Source organism: Rhinolophus sinicus, chromosome 1 (genome assembly GCF_057876585.1).
Source record: "Rhinolophus sinicus isolate RSI-liver-muscle chromosome 1, RSI-T2T, whole genome shotgun sequence".
Taxonomy (NCBI): domain Eukaryota; kingdom Metazoa; phylum Chordata; class Mammalia; order Chiroptera; family Rhinolophidae; genus Rhinolophus; species Rhinolophus sinicus.
This window is the reverse complement of record NC_142501.1, coordinates 94,639,460-94,658,406: the sequence shown is the minus strand read 5'-3', so window position 1 is coordinate 94,658,406 and position 18,947 is coordinate 94,639,460. Positions and strand designations below refer to the sequence as shown.

Below are 18,947 nucleotides of genomic sequence, written 5' to 3'. Positions count from 1 at the left end.
TTTACTGGTAATTCTTTCTTTCTGAAGAGATAAATAGTTCAATTAAACACATATGTGCTTTGTCTTAGAGCCACAGACCACTCAAACAGAAATACAATATGCAAGACATGCCAACTCACTGAGGGCTACCCACCCCTAATCAGTAGCTCTGAGTAAAATCATGGAATTTTAGAGTTGATTAGAAAGAGGTCAGATGTTTGATTTGAATGTCCTCATTTTGCAAATGGGGTAGCTGGGAACCAGAAAAAAGCAGTGACTGTTCATTAAACACAACAGCGAGCATGCAAGTAGCCAAGACATTACCTCAGTGTGAGAACCCCCCAGCACACTACCTTTCCTTGCTGGGCCTGGCATAGCCTCCACTCCAAACCTAGGAAAGTGAAAGCATAGGTAGAGAGATAGAAATGAGCAGAAGCAGAAATTTAGCCCCATTAGAAAGCCCCTTGCTGCAGCTCCTACTTGGGTTAAAACCCCTGGCAGCTGCCCGGCAGGGCTGCAGGCTTACACATACTCCTAAATCAAAGAGATGTGCTGTTAAAAGTCAGAGAAGGGAGGGGGGACACATCCTGTTTGTCAGGATCATGGACACCTTACTAGCCCAACAGAATTCCAGGTTTACACATACCCCTAAAAGGTGTGTTTACTCGTCCCCCCAAACCAAGGGGATGTTTACATGTGCCCCTAAATCAAAGGGATATGTTTACTCATGCCCCTAAATCAAAGAAATGCATTGCTAAATGCCAGAGAAGGGAAAACTAGGCACCTCAAGGGGAGAAAGATAAGAAAAGGGAGGAGGGAGGCCATTCTACCGATAGAAATAAAAGCCTTCATGCAAAGTAAGGCCAGGCTGCTTCCCTCCCTTGGGTCAGCCTGCTCCATGTCTGAAAGTGTACTTTCTTTTACTAATTAACTCCTCCTGTTCATGCTGCACAAACTGTCTCTTGATTTAAGTCTTTCCTTCAAGAAGACAAGAACCAAGGTACAACACCATTTCCAGGTAACATGAGGACCCCCATCAAATCACATCAATCCAGGCCTGAAGCTTTGGGTCAGACATGGCAAACTTAGGTAAGTTACTGCATCTCTCTGAACCTGCTTCCATATCTGGATTGTAGGATGACAATGCATCCCTCACTGGAATTTTATATGGTTAATGAGATAACAATAGGGAACATCCTGCTGGGCATACAGAAGATGCTCAACAAATGTAATTTCCCTTTCCTCGCCCATGAAGTCCTCCTCCATGGCAGCCTTTCCAATCAGATTTCCTCATCTGAACCACAAATCCAAAGATAATTATCTGAGTGCTTATTTCTTCAATTCTTCCCAAGGATGGCAAATAGCTACTACCATTGTAGAAGAAAAGAGAGTCCATTCATTGCATATAATGGTGTCTTAGTACATCAGGGCTTAATTCTTTCCAGGAATCCAGTTGAGACATGGCTTCATGGACTCAAACAGCTGCTTGTGGCAGTACCCTTTCACATATTAGTATTGAACACTACTGATGTAGGGCCTTCCAAAACAAGGCAGGAAGTAGAGGGTTGTGGGATGCGAGTGAGTGGGGGAAGAGCATAAAGAGGTTATTTCAAATTCTTTCCCCAGTGTCTCTGTGGTTGGAGACAGACCTGCCTGCCCTGAGCACAGACAGTATGCTGCCCACATGCCCAGCAATAGCTGGAACCCATCGTCAGTTGTCCAGTGAGGGGCATGGCATTTGCTTCTGGGTCTCACATCAACTCTTCCAACATCATGATGCTTTAAACTATTGCTGCCATTGTGGGAGCAGCTGAGCCCCTCAAGGAGCAGACTCCTAGGCCTTAACTTCTACCTTGCCCCCATACCCTCCCCTACCCAAGACCTTCATGCACATACAGCTATCTCTGAAATTCATCCAGGCTGCCTCAAGACCCCTGGCCTGGTCTAAGGTGTCCCTGAATCTCAGAGTTGTCTAACACCCAGGTATCACCATCTCCATCTGCCTTACCCCTGCCTTGGGCAGAAGGAAGAAATGGCAAGGGGGTCCACAGGTGTACAAGCCCTTTGGAAGGGGCTTGCTATTGCTAAGTAGAGCAGGTAAGCCTTTCAACTCTGGAAGACAAAGGAAAGCCACTTGGGTAAAGAGAAAGAAGGGGTCCTTTGCCAGTTTGCTTAAGTGCCACTTACAGTATTATCTAGTTTGGTTTTCTCAAATTGGGTTCTATTTATGCACCGCAGAGAGGAGGGAGAGTTTTCAAGGGAATTGGGATGGGATGAGTCAGAGCTGCAGAATTCTGAAAAACTTTTAATTGGAGGAGACACAACAGTTTAATCATTCACCTTTTCTGAGTTTCATGTGTTTGTTTTGGGACCGGGTAGATGAGAGTCATGGAATGCTCAATGCAGAGGTCTGGTCATCCCTTCACTTTCCTTTCCCAAACCTACTGACTTTAGACAGAGTTCAAACCCTGTATCTACCATTCTCACAACCCAGAGCAGATCTTTCACTCTACTCTTCCCAACAGAGGCCAATGTGGCCTGTGCTCCACCTTGGGGTCAAGGCAGCAAACCTGCTGCCTGAATGGCCCTCTCCAACCCTCTGGCATCACTGCTCTGACTCAGGCACTTGCAGAGCATCCCCTCCATTGCCTAGGTAGGGCTCTGAGGCTTTCACAGGTCGCACCCTCCACCCCACTCATAAGCATAATGGGTGCATTATCTCCCTGATTTCCAGCATTGCCTGTCTTTCTCTACAGCTTACACCACAGACCTCAAAAATAACTTGAATGTTTGCAAGAAGTAACATATCAAGAATTCAGTTTAGAAACTAATCAAGAGTCATCATTCATAAAACCACTCTGGGCTTTCTTGCATAATTAATATTTAGGATCAAAGTCTTTCTCTCAGTCTGTACCCAGAACTCAGTTCTCAGAGTAGAAAGGGGAGCACTAAGGAGAGTGCATGGTCCCAGGGGACAAAGAGCAATCCCATCTCAGGGAAACTGTGATGCTTGTTTCAGAGGGCCAGAACAACCACCCTCCTCTGGACCAGGAGCCTCAGACACATTGCATCCCGTCCACCCTAGGCCAGCGAGCCCTCTCCTGTCTCCTCTGTTTTATAGAGGTTATAGAGCTGCAGCTCATTAAGCCAGACGTGTGCCACTGGTCAGGAACAGTTTGGGGAAGGGAAATAAATAGTGCATCCAGGGACCAAATTCTATCCTCACCTTAAACACCTAGTTTTCCTAGTTGACCAAGCGACCTGCTACTCTGGGTGGGGGTTGCAGGATGAGGCGTCAGGGTCCCGGCTGGAACAAGTAGCCCACTGGCTGAAGTCAACGAAAGAAGGGACGGGAGGGGGAATGATGGGAGGTGGTGATGGGAAATCAGAAGAAAACAGGAAAAGAAAAGGAATCAGAAGGGCAAAGCAACCAGAAGATGGAAACGAGAAATAGAAAAAGTGAGTGAGAAAAGGAGGAAAGACACTCTCACAGGGAAAGGACAGAATGAGCTCGAAAGGACAGACGTAGGAGTGGAAGGGGTGAGGGCGGCGCGGAGGGCGGCGCGGCGCCCTTACCGGCGGTGGCCGAGCGCAGGCTCTCCAGGCTCCAGGAGCGCGACAGGGCGCCCCGCATGCCGCCGTGGCCGGCGCACACTACGCCGCTGCTGTCCGAGTCGGAGCCCGGGGACAACCCCACGCTGCTGCCGCCGCCGCTGCTGCTGCTAGTGCCGAGGTCGCCGCTCGTCTGCCCACTCGACTCGCTGGGGCATTGCTGCGTCCTCATGCAGGCGGGTCCGAGCTCCAGCCACAGACTCGCGGGAGGCTGGGCCGCGGGCAGCGGCGCGGGCCAGGGCGCGGGGGACACGGCGGCCGCGGGGCTGCCGGACGACGGGGCGAGCGAACCGGAGCCCGGGCCGGGGCCGGCACCTGCACCGCCGTCGGAGGGCGACGAGCGAACGGGCGGCGGCGCGGTGTCCTCGGTCCCATCCTCGCCGCCGCGCGGCCGCGGCTCCGGGCCAGCTGACATCACGGGGCTCCGCTAAGGAGGCTTCCGGCCAGCCACCGCCGGCTCGGACTCCGGTCGCACGCGGCTCTGGGGTGAGGCCAGGTACCCACCCAGCAGGGCGCGGCGCATCGGCAGGCCGGCAGCTCCCGGCGCTTGCGACGCGCGCTGAGCGGCGGGGGCACCCGAGAGCGGGTAGCGCGGGCCCGGTCGGCACGCGCTCACGCACGCGCGTACGCCGACAAGGAGCGGCGGAGGCGGTCACTGCGCGGGGTCCGGAGCGCCCTTGGTCGGGGTGGGGCGGCACCGGGCGGCTAGCATTCGCACGCGTGGATTAGAGCGGGGTCATCTTCAGAGGGGACGCCCAGACATCCCGAGGCCACGGTGGTGAGTAGAGCCGGAGGGCGCTGGCTTTGATTCCGGAAGGAATCCGGCTCAGACGCCCGCGGCGCGCCCAAGCCCACTGAGGCGGGAAGGCAGGCGGGAGGCCTCGCTCAGCCCAGGGTGGTGACCCAAGTAGGCAGCTCGGCACACTGGGTCCGGGGACGCGCGGCAAACACTGGGTATCCGCCGCCCTGGGACAACCAGCCGGCAGGAGCGTGCCCTGCCCAGGGTACGCCGGCCGGGTGCTCTGTAGTGAATAAGAGGCCGTTAAAGGAGAGTCACGATTCACACCAAACGATTTTAGAAAGTGTCTGGAAAAGTCCACTGACGGGCACAAACGAAAATGGGAGCCATAAGGTACCTGACTTAGAGGCAGGGATTCCAGGGGTTTGCGAGTAAGGAAATAGAGAAGGGAGTTGCTGTTTCCTCTGACCCTCCCAGACACTGGTTAGCAGTTCTGTGGGTTCTTGGAGTGTGCCTAGAGGATGAGGTACCTCTACTCCTCCAAACAAGCTCGAAAACCAAGAAGTACTTAGTCATATGAAATACAAAATCTGGGAGGTGAAAAACGGGAAGACTTGATCTCACCTTTGAGGTGAGATGTGTGAGGGGAAATGCTAATATGGACTGAGAAGGGCTGATCAGGGCTGCTGACCCCCATCATCACTCCTCCAAGCCCTAGGGAGTTGGTTGTAGTGTCAAGTGGCAGAAGTATTAAGGATGGTGAAGATGATGCCAGTTGGTATGGGGTGGATGCTGGAAAAGTGGTCATTCTCTCCTCTCCTTCCATTTGGGGTACATTTCCTATAGCCCATCTCCTTCCCTAAGCCATATGTCCTCCCACCGTGTTTCCCCGAAAATAAGACCTAACTGGAAAGTAAGCCCTAGCATGATTTTTCAGGATGACATCCCCTGAACATAAGCCCTAATGCGTGTTTTGGAGCAAAAATTAATATAAGACCCGGTCTTATTTTCGGGTAAACACGGTACCTCTTTAACATAAGGGAACCTGTATCTTCACAAGTACTATATATATTGTCTCTGCTCCTTGTGGGTCCTCTGTTATTTCCTCTGTCAGATGAGTATTAATACCTGTCCTAACCACTCAGGGCTGGGACAATAGCAGGCAAATGTTTATGTAAAGTACTAAGCTCTGTACAAGCATAAGGTAATATCAGTGTTGTTGAATGTTCAGTTGATGGACATTGGGGGGTGACTCAGCCAAATCTGCACCTTGAAGGTCCCTACTTGAGTATACTTATCTGAGGAATCCGTGCACCTTTCCTAACCACTCCATACCTGGCATGCACACTCCCCAGCCATGCCTCCATTATTTCCTGTACTTGGGAAGAACAGCTCTTCCCTTTGTTCCTGAGTGGGTCTTCTGCAAGGGGGAGTCACTGTCTGTGGTCTCGGAAGGTTGTCCTGTTGAGGCCTGTGAGCTAAGCCCTTGTGGATGGGAAGAAGTGCTCAGGAAGGAGATGGCCATTACCAGCATGAGACACAGGTCAAGAGACACCCCTCCCAATCCATCAGCAAGTCTGTGGGTTCTACCTCCAAAATAAGCATCAAAGGTGTCCATTTCTCTCTTTTACTTCACTGCTACCACTACCATACTGTTAGGAAGACAGCTTTAGCCTCTTAACCTGTTCCACAGAGCAGCCAGAGGGAGCTCTAAAATATAAGTCATACCATGACATGCTCCTTCTCCAAACCCTTCAGAAGCTTCTCTTCACAATTAGCAAGACCTGAAAGACCTTGTGTGTTCTAGTTTAACCTATTTCTCCACCTCCTGCCATCCTCCCTGTCCCTTGCTCTCTGCACTGCAGCCACTGTGGCCTTCTTGCTGTCTCGCCTTCTTGCCTCAGGGCCTTTGCACTTACTGTTCCTTTTACCTGGAATGTTCTCTTTGCTTTTCAATTTACTGGCTCCTTCTCAACCCTCAGAGCTCAGTAAATGTTACCTTCTCAGAGAGACTTCATTATTCCTTCTCAGTATTTATTGCCATCTGTCAGGGGCTTGTTGTTTATCTGTTGTCTGTCCCCTGTAGATCGTGCATACTGTGAAGGCAGCTGCTCTTTACCTACCACTGTGTCCCTAGGGTGTGCAGAGTGCCTGCCGTAGGTTAGGTGCTCATTGAGTACCTGTGGAGGAACAAGTGGAGGCTTGGAACTGAGCAGGAGACCAGCTAGGCAGGAAGGGAGCATTCTTGCTCGTTGGGTTCAAGACTTTGAGAAGGTGATATGTGATCCCAAGTGGAAAATGCCAAAGTGATGCCTCCCAATGGCAGCAGCCTGGGTGGATCTAGCTTGTAAGCCACTGTGTCAGCCATGCTTTTCTGAGGCCATTTCTCTTTCAAATCTTTGGTAAAGTCTTATCTGAACCAGGTATCCTGGTCTCAGCTGTAGTGCAGGGAAGAGTAGTGTCCTTATTTGAGTTCTGGTATAAAAAAGGGATCCATATTTCTTAAGACAGTGGTGATGATTGTGTTAGGTAGAAGTTAGAAAATGTAAGAGGAGGAGGGGTGGGAGGGGGTCCATAGTGCCTACAGAAAAACTCCTAACTAGCTTTGATTAACTGCCTCCAGCCACATATCACTTTCTACAACAACAGATGACCGGAGGTGGTCTGGAGCAAGATGAGGATCTGAGTCAACAGATCTCCAGTCATCTCAGGAGATTTCTCTCTCACCTCAGCTAAGCCCATTCTTTTCTCTGAGAACATGTCACTAATACGGGGGCCTAGATTTTTTTCTCTCTCTCCCCTTCTCTCCTACCTCAGTTTAGGCCCATTCTCTTCCCTGAGACACTAATAAACCCTCCTTGCATGTTTATCAACTTGCTGACCTTTGATTCTTCACTGCCTGGGCAAGAAGAACCGAGACTCCCATAACAATGGCAGCTGAAAGTAATGCTTACCCAAGGTTCAGGGAATCTTGGAGGACAACAGTCAGTGCCATGAGACTTAGTCCCCTTTTCCCCCTACACACACACACACACCACAGGCAGATTCTTTTCCCATAAAACGGACAGGCTCCATTTCTGATACTATTAAAGAGGAGATTTTGATTCTCTTACCATCACGTGGTAGGTTTATAATTATAAATAATTATATCTATCTATGAATTAACAGTGAGACATTGTCTTATTAGAAATGTCAACACAGAAGGGTAAGTTTCTTGAGGCTAGTTCAATGATATGAGAATAGAAGCTGCTACATGTAGAAATAGACACTGAATGGGATTGAAACTTGTGTAAGTCTGGAAATTGGCTTCTGTAACTCTCCTAACTAACCTTATAATTCAGTTTCTACAGTAGTGTTGAATGGAAAGCATAAACCCAGAGAGATATAGGTTCAAATTCTGGTTTTGTCTCTTATTACTGGTGATCTTAGGCAAATTACTTAATCTTCTTGAGTCTTTCTCTCCTCACCTACCAAGTAACAATACTAACAACTTTTTGCAGGATTATTGTGAGGACTAAATGAAATGATATGCAACAGTGCCTAGCAGTGTCTGAAACATTAGCTGCTATTTGTTAAGCATATATTAGGTGTTAAGTACTTTGCATGTATTAACTTCCACAACAACTTTAACTGATAGGTACATTTTTTCAGTTGAAAATAACAAACTCAGAAGAATTCCACCTAGGAGGTGGTGGAATTGGTTCCACTGCATACCACCCACACTTTGAACCACTAAGTAACTGTTAATTATCTTCCTCCCTATTTTGAGGATTCTCCAGACAGTTCTGACTGGAATATCATCAGTATCATCGAGCCTACTTTATGCAAAGCATAATGCTAGCTATTGGGGATATAATGAGTATGGATGAAAAAGGGGTTATGTACAGTTCAGTGACCAAAAGTAACCTTACAGTGTGATCCGATCATAAATTCCTAACTGTAGAGGTCACTGTGGGTCATCACGCCCCAGGCCTATAAAATGTTGATCACCTTAAGCAAGCTCTGTCCATCTAGGTTAACATACCCTTGAAATGCCTTTTCTTCAGACCCCTCAGAGGCAGGCATATGTAATACAGGCCAAGCGAATAGCCCACCACCACCCCCGGGAAAACTTTAAATTTTCTTTCCTATAGGGATTTTAAGTTTCCTTTTTCTTAAGTTTCCTTTGCCCCAGTTTCTTAGTTCCTACACCCCTGCTTAATTATTTTATAATCATAAGAAATGGTTTTACCCCCTGCTTTAGATAATTATCCTGAAATTGTAATGATTTATACTTAGTAATTGTAATCATTGAAGCCTAATGTTCTTTCCAACCCATTCTGGGCCCAGCTCCTGGACAATTAATGCCGCCTGAATGACCGGTTGAATGGCCACAGGCTCCATAGAGCTAACGGATTTTCCATCACATAGCCACCCCGCATCAATAGCTTTGAGCTCTGCTCTTTAAGCCAACGTTTTTAAATTTATTAGTTAAAACCTATTTTTCCTCATTCAGGGGCCTTGGGGATACAGATGATACACCAACAAGATTACTAATCCCAATCAAAGAAACCAACACAGTTTTTCAGGCAGATCTTGAGACCCCTTCCTCTCATCTAAGATCAGATAGGGTGTGAGTTCTGTGAATCCCCAACAGGTAGGGACAGCTCTACACCCTTGCCCAGCAGGAAGCAGATAGAGGAGAAAAGACCACCTGTACCTTAACTTCCCATAGAGATTTTATGGGGAGCATATCTCTTAAGGGGAAAACAAGGCAGGCAGTTAGAGACAGGCATTGGGTCTTTGCATTCCAGCACGTCCAACACAACCCACAGAATGTGACTGCCCAAAAGACCTCCCCTTGCTGCCCAAAACGTCCTCTTTTCATTATAATTATCTACCCCTATGAGGAAACAAATGGGTCCAAAATATCCAACTAGATTAAACCAGTCACTCACACCTGTACAGTAAAGGCCACAACGACCTTCATTTCACCTGGGCCTCATTATGTCATCATTATAATATCATGCATATGCCCGGAAGTTCATTAATATCGTTATAACAGACTGAATTCTGGCAACGAACACGCACAGTTTAAAAAGATGAGGTAATAGCCCCTTGTCAATCACAGGTGTCAATCAAGTGGTCCCATGCCTGGAGAGGAGCAGCCCATCCTAGAAAGAGAAAATGAAAACTAACAAGGCCTCATTAGTTGGCGCCCTTGAGCCACTGCCTTCTGCTTGGCCCACTCCTATCTCTTTGGAGTGTACTTTTTCTTCTAATAAACTGCTCTTTCACTACTTTACCTCTATATCTCGGTCAATTCTTTGCTTGAGATGTTAAGAACCTGGACACTATATCGAGGAGGTCCCACCCTCTGGCAACATAGTGGCCAGGATTCTTGGTTTTCCTCCAGGAAGCCCGGGTTCAACCCCAGGTGTGGGAACCAAGCCGGTGCGGCTAGGATTCCTGGTTTTCCTCCAAGAGGCCCGGGTTCGACCTCCAGTGTAGGAACCAAGTCTGGACACTGCTGGGTTTGACTCCTCGTGTGGGAACCAAGCCAGGGCATTGTGCCGAGAAGGGCCCGCTCTTCTAACTATCCACCCTCAAGGGAGCACATAATCTTGTGAACTATCCTGTACCTTGCTTTCTCCCATCTTCATGTAATCTTCCTTATGTTTTCTTCTTAATTCCAAATGTATAAAAGAAACTAAAATTGTCACTCTGGGGAGCATTGGAGATCTTGCTTCCTGGCTATGTCATCAGTTTGGTTTAAAGAAACTGTGGGGGCAGAGCCCCAGAAAGAAGTTTCCAGGCTCTCGGCCTCACATAGACAGGTGCTGGCTCAGGTAGTAAATGGCCATCAACTGTGATTGCATGGCCATCAGCTGTGGCTAGTTGGCCGTCAGCTGTAACCAGTGAGCCAATGGCCACTAATATAACTGCTGTGGCTACGCTAGCAGAGAGAAGGAGAGAGAAAAATGGGGGCTAGCAAGAAGATGGTGGCTGGCAAGTGCGGACTGTAGTTAGGATGGCTGGTTGCGAACAGTGTGGCTCCTGCTTCCTGTGTCTCCAACCCAGCCGCCAGAGAGAATATAGTGGTATGACTCCCCCATCTATGGCTCCATGGGTGTTCCTTTTTGGCCTCACCATATCCTGCGTTATGTGGGGACTGGGAGCAGAGACCCCGCAGGCCTCCCTGCACGACAGAAATTCTTTTAAAAACTTTCTACAGGCTTGGGCATTTCTTACCTTGACATAAGCAAATTTAAGCAATGGATCTTGATGTTGAGTAAGTATGACATGAGCACAATCATCCAACTTATCTCCTCTAAGGCTCTCACTGAAATGATTAAGGCGTTATAAAAATAGGGAAAATTGAGATCGACTTCAGGAAGGGCAGTGTGATGAGCTCCACTGACCTGCTTCCCAGTGAAACTGGTGAAAATTATTTTAAAATAGCCATTTAAAACCTCTGGAAATGGTCTTAAGTGAAACCAGCAAATAAAGAAACATCTATTCAAGAAAATCAATGGAAATTTGGTAAGAGGTGAGAGTCTGTGGTATTTGAACTAAGACCACACCTCACCATCTTCCCAGCTCATTGAGGCAGTGATTCCATTCCAGATGGCTGACGTCAAGGACACAGGGCTCTCTCCCAGTTCCCAGCTGGAGAGCTTACTTCCCTGGTGGAACAGTGTTTCTCACTCTGTCCTCCATTACCTGTTGCTTAAGCTAAGTCCTGGGTGAGAGTGGTTGAGTGTGTGTGTAGGAGGGCGGGTGGCTCCCTTCTTTGGCATGCTGAGAATACCGGGGCTCCAATAGTCCTTCTTCCTGCTTGTGAGGCTGTGATTCCAAGCCAGGAGAGGCAAGCCAGGAGAGGCAAGCCAGGAGAGGCAAGCCAGGAGAGGCAAGGCAGGAGAGGACTGTAGGTTACTGCACCCTCCCTTCACTGAGTGTCACTCAGAAGCCTGCCATTGTCCCCACCACCAGCTCCAGAGCCCTTGTTCAAAGATTTTGCCTGGAGGGAGAATTTTGACTGGGCAGGCTGTAAAACAGGTAACTCCTAATCTGTTCCCAAAGGAACTGACCTCTTTTGTATGGAGATATTTAAACCTAAATGTGCTCCCAAGAGCAGTGGAGTTTGTAGTGAAAGGCATTTGGGAAGAGATTCATAGATCTAATGAAGATACAGCCTAATTTGCAGTCAAAAACTAGGAATAAGAGAGTTGGGAGAAGCACCTCTGGAAACAGAATACCAAACACACACCTCTGAAGAACCAGAATATGATTGGATTACTTTGTAGAGCAATTTCTGCCCCAGGACATTGTTGAAAGCCACATAGTAATGAGCTTCAATCAGTGGAGTTTAACAGATGGTTGTGGTCAGGGAAAGAAGAAGAAAGCCCTACCAAAACCACTTATCCAAGGATGACTGTGGCCATAAGGCTTACCCCAAAGCTACACTTTCCTGAGGAGCAACATCATAGGTTTAACACTGTGGGAGAGGAAATAGACTTCACTAAAACAGTTCACCCATTTACTAGACTAATAAGCAAATAAAGAAATAAGACCAGGGTGGGGATAGTACTCTGCATTGCTATAATATGTTACTTAAACCATTCAGTTTCCAACAAAAAATTATGAAACATGAAACAGGAAAGTGTGACCAATATACTGGGGAAGAAGCAGGCAACAGAAACTATGAGAGTGATCAGATGTCAGATTTACCAGAAAAAGAATTCAGGGTAGCCATTATAAGCATTGTCACAGAACAAGAGGAAGTCATCATTAAAGAACTGAAGGAAGGTGATATGATAATGTTGTCTCAAATAGAGAACATCAAGAAATAGATACAAATTATTTTTAAAAAATGGAAATTCTAGAGTTAAAAAATACAATAACTAAAATAAAAAATTCACTAGAGGGTCTTAACTGTTGACGTAAGAAACATCCAAACCTATAGAGATTTTTGTTTTTTAATAAGAGTTTATTTGAGCCAAACTGATGCTGTGTGGCAAGATCTCAAATGCTCCAGAAAATTACCGTTTTGCAGCTTCTTTTATGCATGTGAAATTAAGGAGGGAACTTAAGGAATATTACATGGAGGAGGGAAAAAGCAAGCTAGGGATTGGATTACAAGATAGTTAACAAGATTATGTGCTCTTAAGGGTGATTATTTCAAAGATGTGTTAACCTAGATGCACAGAAACAATGGACAGGGCTTGCTGAAGGCAAAGATAAACATTTTACTAAAAATGTATAGGCCTGGGGTGTGACTACCCACCATGACCTGCTCATTGAGGAATTTATGATCAGATCACCCCTTGAGGTTAGTTCCCATAAAACCTCCTTTTTTTTTTTGGCCACACAACAGTGACTTTGAACTGGCAGAAAAAAATAGCTAGCATACTGAAGAGAGGTTGCTAAAGATTACACAAGCTGAAGAACAGAGAATAACAATGAAGAAAAATGAGCAGAGTCTTGGAGAAATAGAGGACACCCTTAACTGCACCAACATATGTATAATGGGAGGACCAGAAAGAGAACACAGAAAGGAGAAGAAAAAAATATTCAAAGAAATAATGGCTGAAAACTTCCAAAATTTATCTAAAAACAACCCACGCATCCGGGCAGCTCAGTGAATTCCAAGTAGGATAAATGGAAGACACCCACAAAGAGACACATCATAGTAAAATGACTGAAAGCAAAACAGAAGGGGAAAATCTTGAGAGCAGAAAGAGAAAAATGACACATAACTTACAAAGAAACCTCAGTAAGATTAACAGCTGACTAACAGGAGAAAATGTGGAGGCCAGAGGTAGTGGGATAACATATTATAAGTGCTGAAAGGAAAAAAAAAGAAAAATACGGTCAACTTACAAGAAATACTAAGTTCTTCAGACTGAAAGCATGTGACCCCAGATGGTAATTCAGATCCACACAAACAAAAACACAGTACTGGAAAAAGTAATTATATAATTATAAAAGATACCATAAATTCCCATTTTTCTGCTTCTATTAACTGATTTAAAAAAACAGTTGTATAAAATAACATGTATATAATGTATTGTTATTGTTTGGCCTAAACATAGAACTGTAATATATGTGGAATATATCTGCCAATAGTAGCACAAAAGAAGTGGGAGCAAAGCCAAATGACTAGTACATGTTTGACAGCTGTAGCTATTTTGATTTTTCATTCCTGCCTAGGGCTTTCTGCCCTTCTTAAACACCAGATTTGGCCTCTGCTCCAAGCCAGCTAGGTACTTTTAGACTGTAAGGTTGCCATCTAACATAATTTGCACCTGTTCAAGACCTAACACCCAACATCTATCCTTGCACCAGGATCCCTTTAGCATTTTCAGCATGTCCAGCCCCTCTTGGGTCTGGGAAAGGTGGTGGCTGTGCATGAGGAAGCCCTACCCTGGCTCTCACTGGGGCCCAGTTCCTTCTGACACAAAACCCAATTATTTTGTGCACAAATATGTGAGATGATGCTGTTTGCCATAGTTTGGGGAAAGGGACTCTTGAGAGGCTGCCGTAAAACCCAAGGGAGAGGCTGGTTCCTCAGACGGGAAAACACCCACCCAAGTCCTTTACTAGATTAGATACAACTCTTTGTGATTAGTTCTTCAGCAAGTTATGTCCTATAAGAAGATCCAGTGGATGGTCAAGAGCTCTGCTTTAAGTAAACGAATGGAGCCAGGTTTAGGGATACAATCATGGAATCTTCCCTAAGCTAAGAATTCCCTTTCTCTGAGTGGTAGGGACCTCTTCCTAATAGAAGGGATAAGAGACAGTGTTTTATCTCTCTCACCTTCAAGCTACTTCTGCCAAACAAGTGAACATAGCATTCAACAACACTCTATTGTCAAGACACCAGAGTGTGAAACAAAAGAGAGATATGTAACTCACCAGTGGCAGGTGTGTACTCTGGCCAGCCCATGTGGTTCAGTCTAGTTGGGACACTCTGGGAGAAAGGATGGCTTTCAGGGTGGTGCAAAGACACTGCAGAGGTAACGGTCATCTTCCTCCAACACTAGGATAGGAAGGAAGAGGCAGAGAGTAAATGAAGAAAAGACATATGTCATTGTTACATGTTGTCACACAGCAGTCTAGCCGACTGTCCCCCCATGTCTTTCCTTGAGGAAAGAAGAGTCTGTGAGACTGTGCCTTTTTGGGACTTTGTTTTATCATGATGTTTACATCTCATGTCTCTCTGTCTGGTCCCCAAAAGATGGTTTGCAGCCAATGACAAGTAAGATTCCCCACGGGGTGGGGGGGAACAACTCAAGCCAGGCGGAACTGTGTCGGGACCCCCAATGAGCTGCCTTGAAAGATCTGGGAAGGGGCCTTGCCTCCCCTTCCCCCTGCCTGAGAAAAGCCACTGCTAACTCTGGCTTTCCTCTCTCACCTGATTGTAAGAGAAGTTATGAGAGCGATGAAGATCAGCTCTCTCCGCTTAGCTCAATGGAACAGTTTCAACATGAGAGACTTGTCCCCGGGGAGGTGCATACCTCACCTAAGTCATCATGGGACTTTCTGCTCTGGCTGCTAGTGGACAGGGATAATTGGTTTGATTCACTTTTGTGACATGATGGATGAGTCTCTCAGACCATGTGAAAAACAATGCTACTTCCTTGTATGATTATCAATAAAAGCCACCAGTTGGCCTGATTCTGCGCTCCAGTCCTTAAATGACTGTGAGACCCTTGGCCCTCTGAGATTTAACTGCATTAAGTCTCTGTTTCTTTCTTTCTTAACACTTAACGTCGTCCCTTCTCACTCCCTCACTGCCCATGTTGCACTGGACACAACAGTTACATTCTAATTTTTCTAATTGCCCAGGACTTTGTTGTGAGCAGAGCACATAACCAGAATGCATACAGCTCTGGGAGGTGCCATTCATATTAAAATCCATGGGAAGAAAGAAAAGCTGCTCCTGAAGTCAGCAGTCTGCAGACTGTATGGCCATATGTGGCAACCATGGCATACAGGTGGTCATTCGACAATGTGAAATGGGGACTGTTGCAAAGGTCTCTAAACCCTTAAATCTACCCCAGCTGATAAGTCACACAGCCTGACATTTCTCCAAAAGAAAACCTGTGAGTTTTACTTCAGGCACATTATTTTATGGGTACTTAATTAAACAACATGAAGTCCCTGACACCTCATAATTATGGGACAGACCTTACCCTTCAGACAGTAAGGACCAGTGTTGCATGGGGTCTTGGGAAGGCAAGGGATATTATCTTTTTCTTGATCATCACATTGTCCAGAGATAAACTTGGTCCCTCCCAGTTTTGTCTACTTTATAAAATTATTGTATTAACTTAAAAATCATAGTATGTATTCAAGTAAATGTTCCCCTTCCTTTTCTTTTGTATCCCTCACACAGTTGAGCAAATAGTGCTTAGAAAATTCCCTTAGTGATTTCTGCAAATGTAAATATACAAGCGAGGATTAAGATGGAGTAACACTCCACCTCATCTCTTCCATTGGAATGCAACTAAAAATTGGGCATATGTATAGATCTCTGAAAGTAGATGGTAGCAGGTGGATTGGGGAAGGAAACTAGAATTTTAAGTTACATTAGTCCTGTGAGTTTCCTGTTTTGTTGTTCCTATGGTATCTCTGGTCTGAACTCAACAGCAGCTTGAAATTGGATGTGGACAGAAAGGCTTCAAAAGAAGCCCTCTCTGGTCTGAAAAGAGGGAAAAGGATCCCACAAAGATAGGTTGTTTCCACTCACCCCAGACTCCCAGGAAATCCCACTGTAGTATGGCAGAGATGGCCAGGCGGGAACCTAAAACTCTGAGGGAGGAGAACCCTCTATGACCAGGGAGCTGTGGCCCTAGAGGCAAAAATTGCCATTTCGTTTTCCTTACTTTGTCTTCTGCTATTTGGCTATAGAGATAGACAGTTGCAGGAAGTATGTGGCAGAGTGGGAAAATGAAAGCCCAGCTTTATAGCAAAAAGACCAGGAACAGGGGAACTCCTGGAAGCCAAAAGTGTCTGGAACAATGCAGAGAGGAGAGAGCTCAAGAAAATGATCCCATACAGTTGTTTTATGAACTCCTGGATTTATCCCCAAATTGTGCATAGTGGATCTGACCCAAACAGAATACTAAAGTCTTTGAGAACTTAACTATGGGTAGAACATTTTATAGGTCCCAGACATGCCACTGAATGATCACATTATCCAAGTAGCACTGAAAACACCTTGAGAACTGAATGATATGAGACATAGCTCCTGATGGCCACTAGGAACCTGTAGCCTAAACTAGGTCAGTTGCCTGAAAAACCTCATAATCATATTCTCCACAGGAACTAAATAAGGCTCAGAGTCTCATAATATAATATTCAAAATGTCCAAAATACGGTCCAAAATTACTTGATATACAAAGAACTATGAATCTGTCAATAACTTGTAAGGGAATAGATAACAGATCCCAGCACCAAGATGACACAATTGTTGGAATTATAAAAGATTTTAAAGCAACTTATGTAACCATGCATTATGTAAGGGTGAACACTCTTGAAATTAATGGAAAATAACAACAGGGAAATATATGCAGAAAAGGATGAAATGGAAATATTTGAACTGAAAAATAAAATAAAAAATTTACATGGATGGACCTTGAGGACATTACGCTAAGTGAATTAAGTCAGACAGAGAAAGAGAAATACTGTGAGACCTCACTTATAGTTGAAAGCTAAACAACAACAACAACAACAAAACAAACAAACAAAAAACAAAACAAAAAACCCAAGCTCATAGAGAACAGATTGGTGGTTGCTGTAAATTGGGGGTGGGAGGATGTGAAACAGGTAAAGGGAGTCAAAAGGTATAAACTTCCAGTTATAAAAAAAAAAAAGTCCTGGGGATGTAATGTACAGCAAGGCAATTATAATTTAATACTGTATTGCATATTTGAAAGTTGCTGAGTGTAGGAGCCTGACTCAGAGAAACTATGCTATCCGGCAGCACATGACCTAATTCCTGGAACAGTCAGTTTGCCCTTAAAAGGTCACGTCTCTGATAAGTAAAGCCCCTTCCTCATTCCGCTCTCTCCTTCCTCATTCACTCCCCGCCCAGTTTACCCTAACCCATATAATCTTGTAGCTACAATAAAAAATTTGAGGCTTGATCAGAACTTTGTCTTGCCTCCATTTCTTCGCGCCTCCTATTTTCTCTTTTCAGGGTGTCTCCCTTCGGTCCCTGTTGAATGCCCCTCTGGTCGGGGCATTTCTGGCGCCCAACGTGGGGCCCGAAGATCCCAGACCCCTTGAAAAACTGTCTGCCTTAAGTCCGGCCGGACGCGTTGCTGAGTCTCCGCGCAATTTTACCGCGCGAGCCTGACTCATTTCCTGATCTCCGCGGATACAAGCCGATCCGTGAGCCTGATCTGATAGAGGTAAGCAGACAGACGAAAATAGATGTTTTGGGATGATTTTAGATTTAATATTACCCCTCGGTCGAATGAATGTGTGAATGAGTGATAGTTCCACGACTTCTCATCACGGAGCTTGCTTGGGCCCTAATCTGTGGTTCCGGTTCTGTCATACGGCATAACGGCGACTGGACTCCGGTCCACCAGTTCGGGGGTTTATACCGAAGCGCCTTAGCTAAGACAGATTTAGTCCCGCGAGGGTCACGGCCAGATGGGCATCTGATTGTTTCGCTTGTTGATTGAAGGGCCGAGAAGGGGACCATGGGTCAGACATTAAGTTCTCATGAACTGTGCATTTCTGGGTTAAAGAGTTCCCTCAAGGTGCGTGGAATTAAGGCTAGAAAACAGGATCTCCGTGAATTTTTCGAGTTTCTGACAGATATTTGTCCCTGGTTCCCCCAAGAAGGAACGATTGATATTAGAATTTGAAAGCGCGTTGGCAATGCGTTCCAAGATTTTTATAAAGCCTTTGGGCCTGAAAAGGTCCCCGTTTCTACTTTTACTTACTGGAATCTCATAAATGACGTCCTCAGGGTTCACTCCCATGACCCGGATGTTAGAGAAGTTATAAAAAAGGGGGAGAGCCTCTTAAAGGAATCGTCCCGTCCCCCATCAGAAAATGACTCCGTGTCTATAGATATCCCTATTACTGACCCTAAGCCCAAGCCCTGTCTCGAGGAAGGCCCTACCCAAAATTCGGCTGAACCCCCTAGTCATCTCTCATTAAGACTTTATCCCTGCCTTAAAAACCTTCCCCAAGATTCAGACACAACCCTCCCTCCCGAGGACCAGGCTACCCTTGAGGATGCGGCCGCTCATTACCATCAGGAGGACCCCTCTGTATCGTCTCCTCCACCCTTCCGGCCACCTCCTTATATCATCCCTCAACACCCTCCATTCCTCACTCCCATCGTCCACGGTCCCCCTTCTACTATTCCTCACTCCAATCCCCCTACTCAAACAGCCGCTTCCCTAACACAACAGATTGCCTCTCTTCGAGAGGCCCTCCAGGAAAAACGCCAACACATTAGTCTTCTCAAAGAACTCCGTGCCCTTGAGGCTGAACTCGCTGCACTCTCTGGGCTGCCCTTTTCCCCCCCGTCTACCCCTAAAACGAGCTCCCAAACAAAAACCTGTCCTCGCTTTTCCGGTCACTCGCAGACAGGCTGCAGAGGTAGGTC

At 46.1% G+C, this 18,947-nt stretch overlaps 1 protein-coding gene across 1 annotated transcript in view; it reads right to left on the bottom strand.

Annotated features, from left to right (window-relative positions):
• Nucleotides 1-4,150, bottom strand: part of LOC109438858 (rho guanine nucleotide exchange factor 4) — a 105,362-nt gene extending 101,212 nt beyond the window's left edge. The window contains exon 1 of the mRNA XM_019719011.3: nt 3,556-4,150. Within this exon, the coding sequence (XP_019574570.3) occupies nt 3,556-4,006 (451 nt within the window). The 5' untranslated portion in view covers nt 4,007-4,150. The remainder of the gene's footprint in view (nt 1-3,555) is intronic.
• Between the last annotated feature and the right edge of the window lie 14,797 nt (nt 4,151-18,947).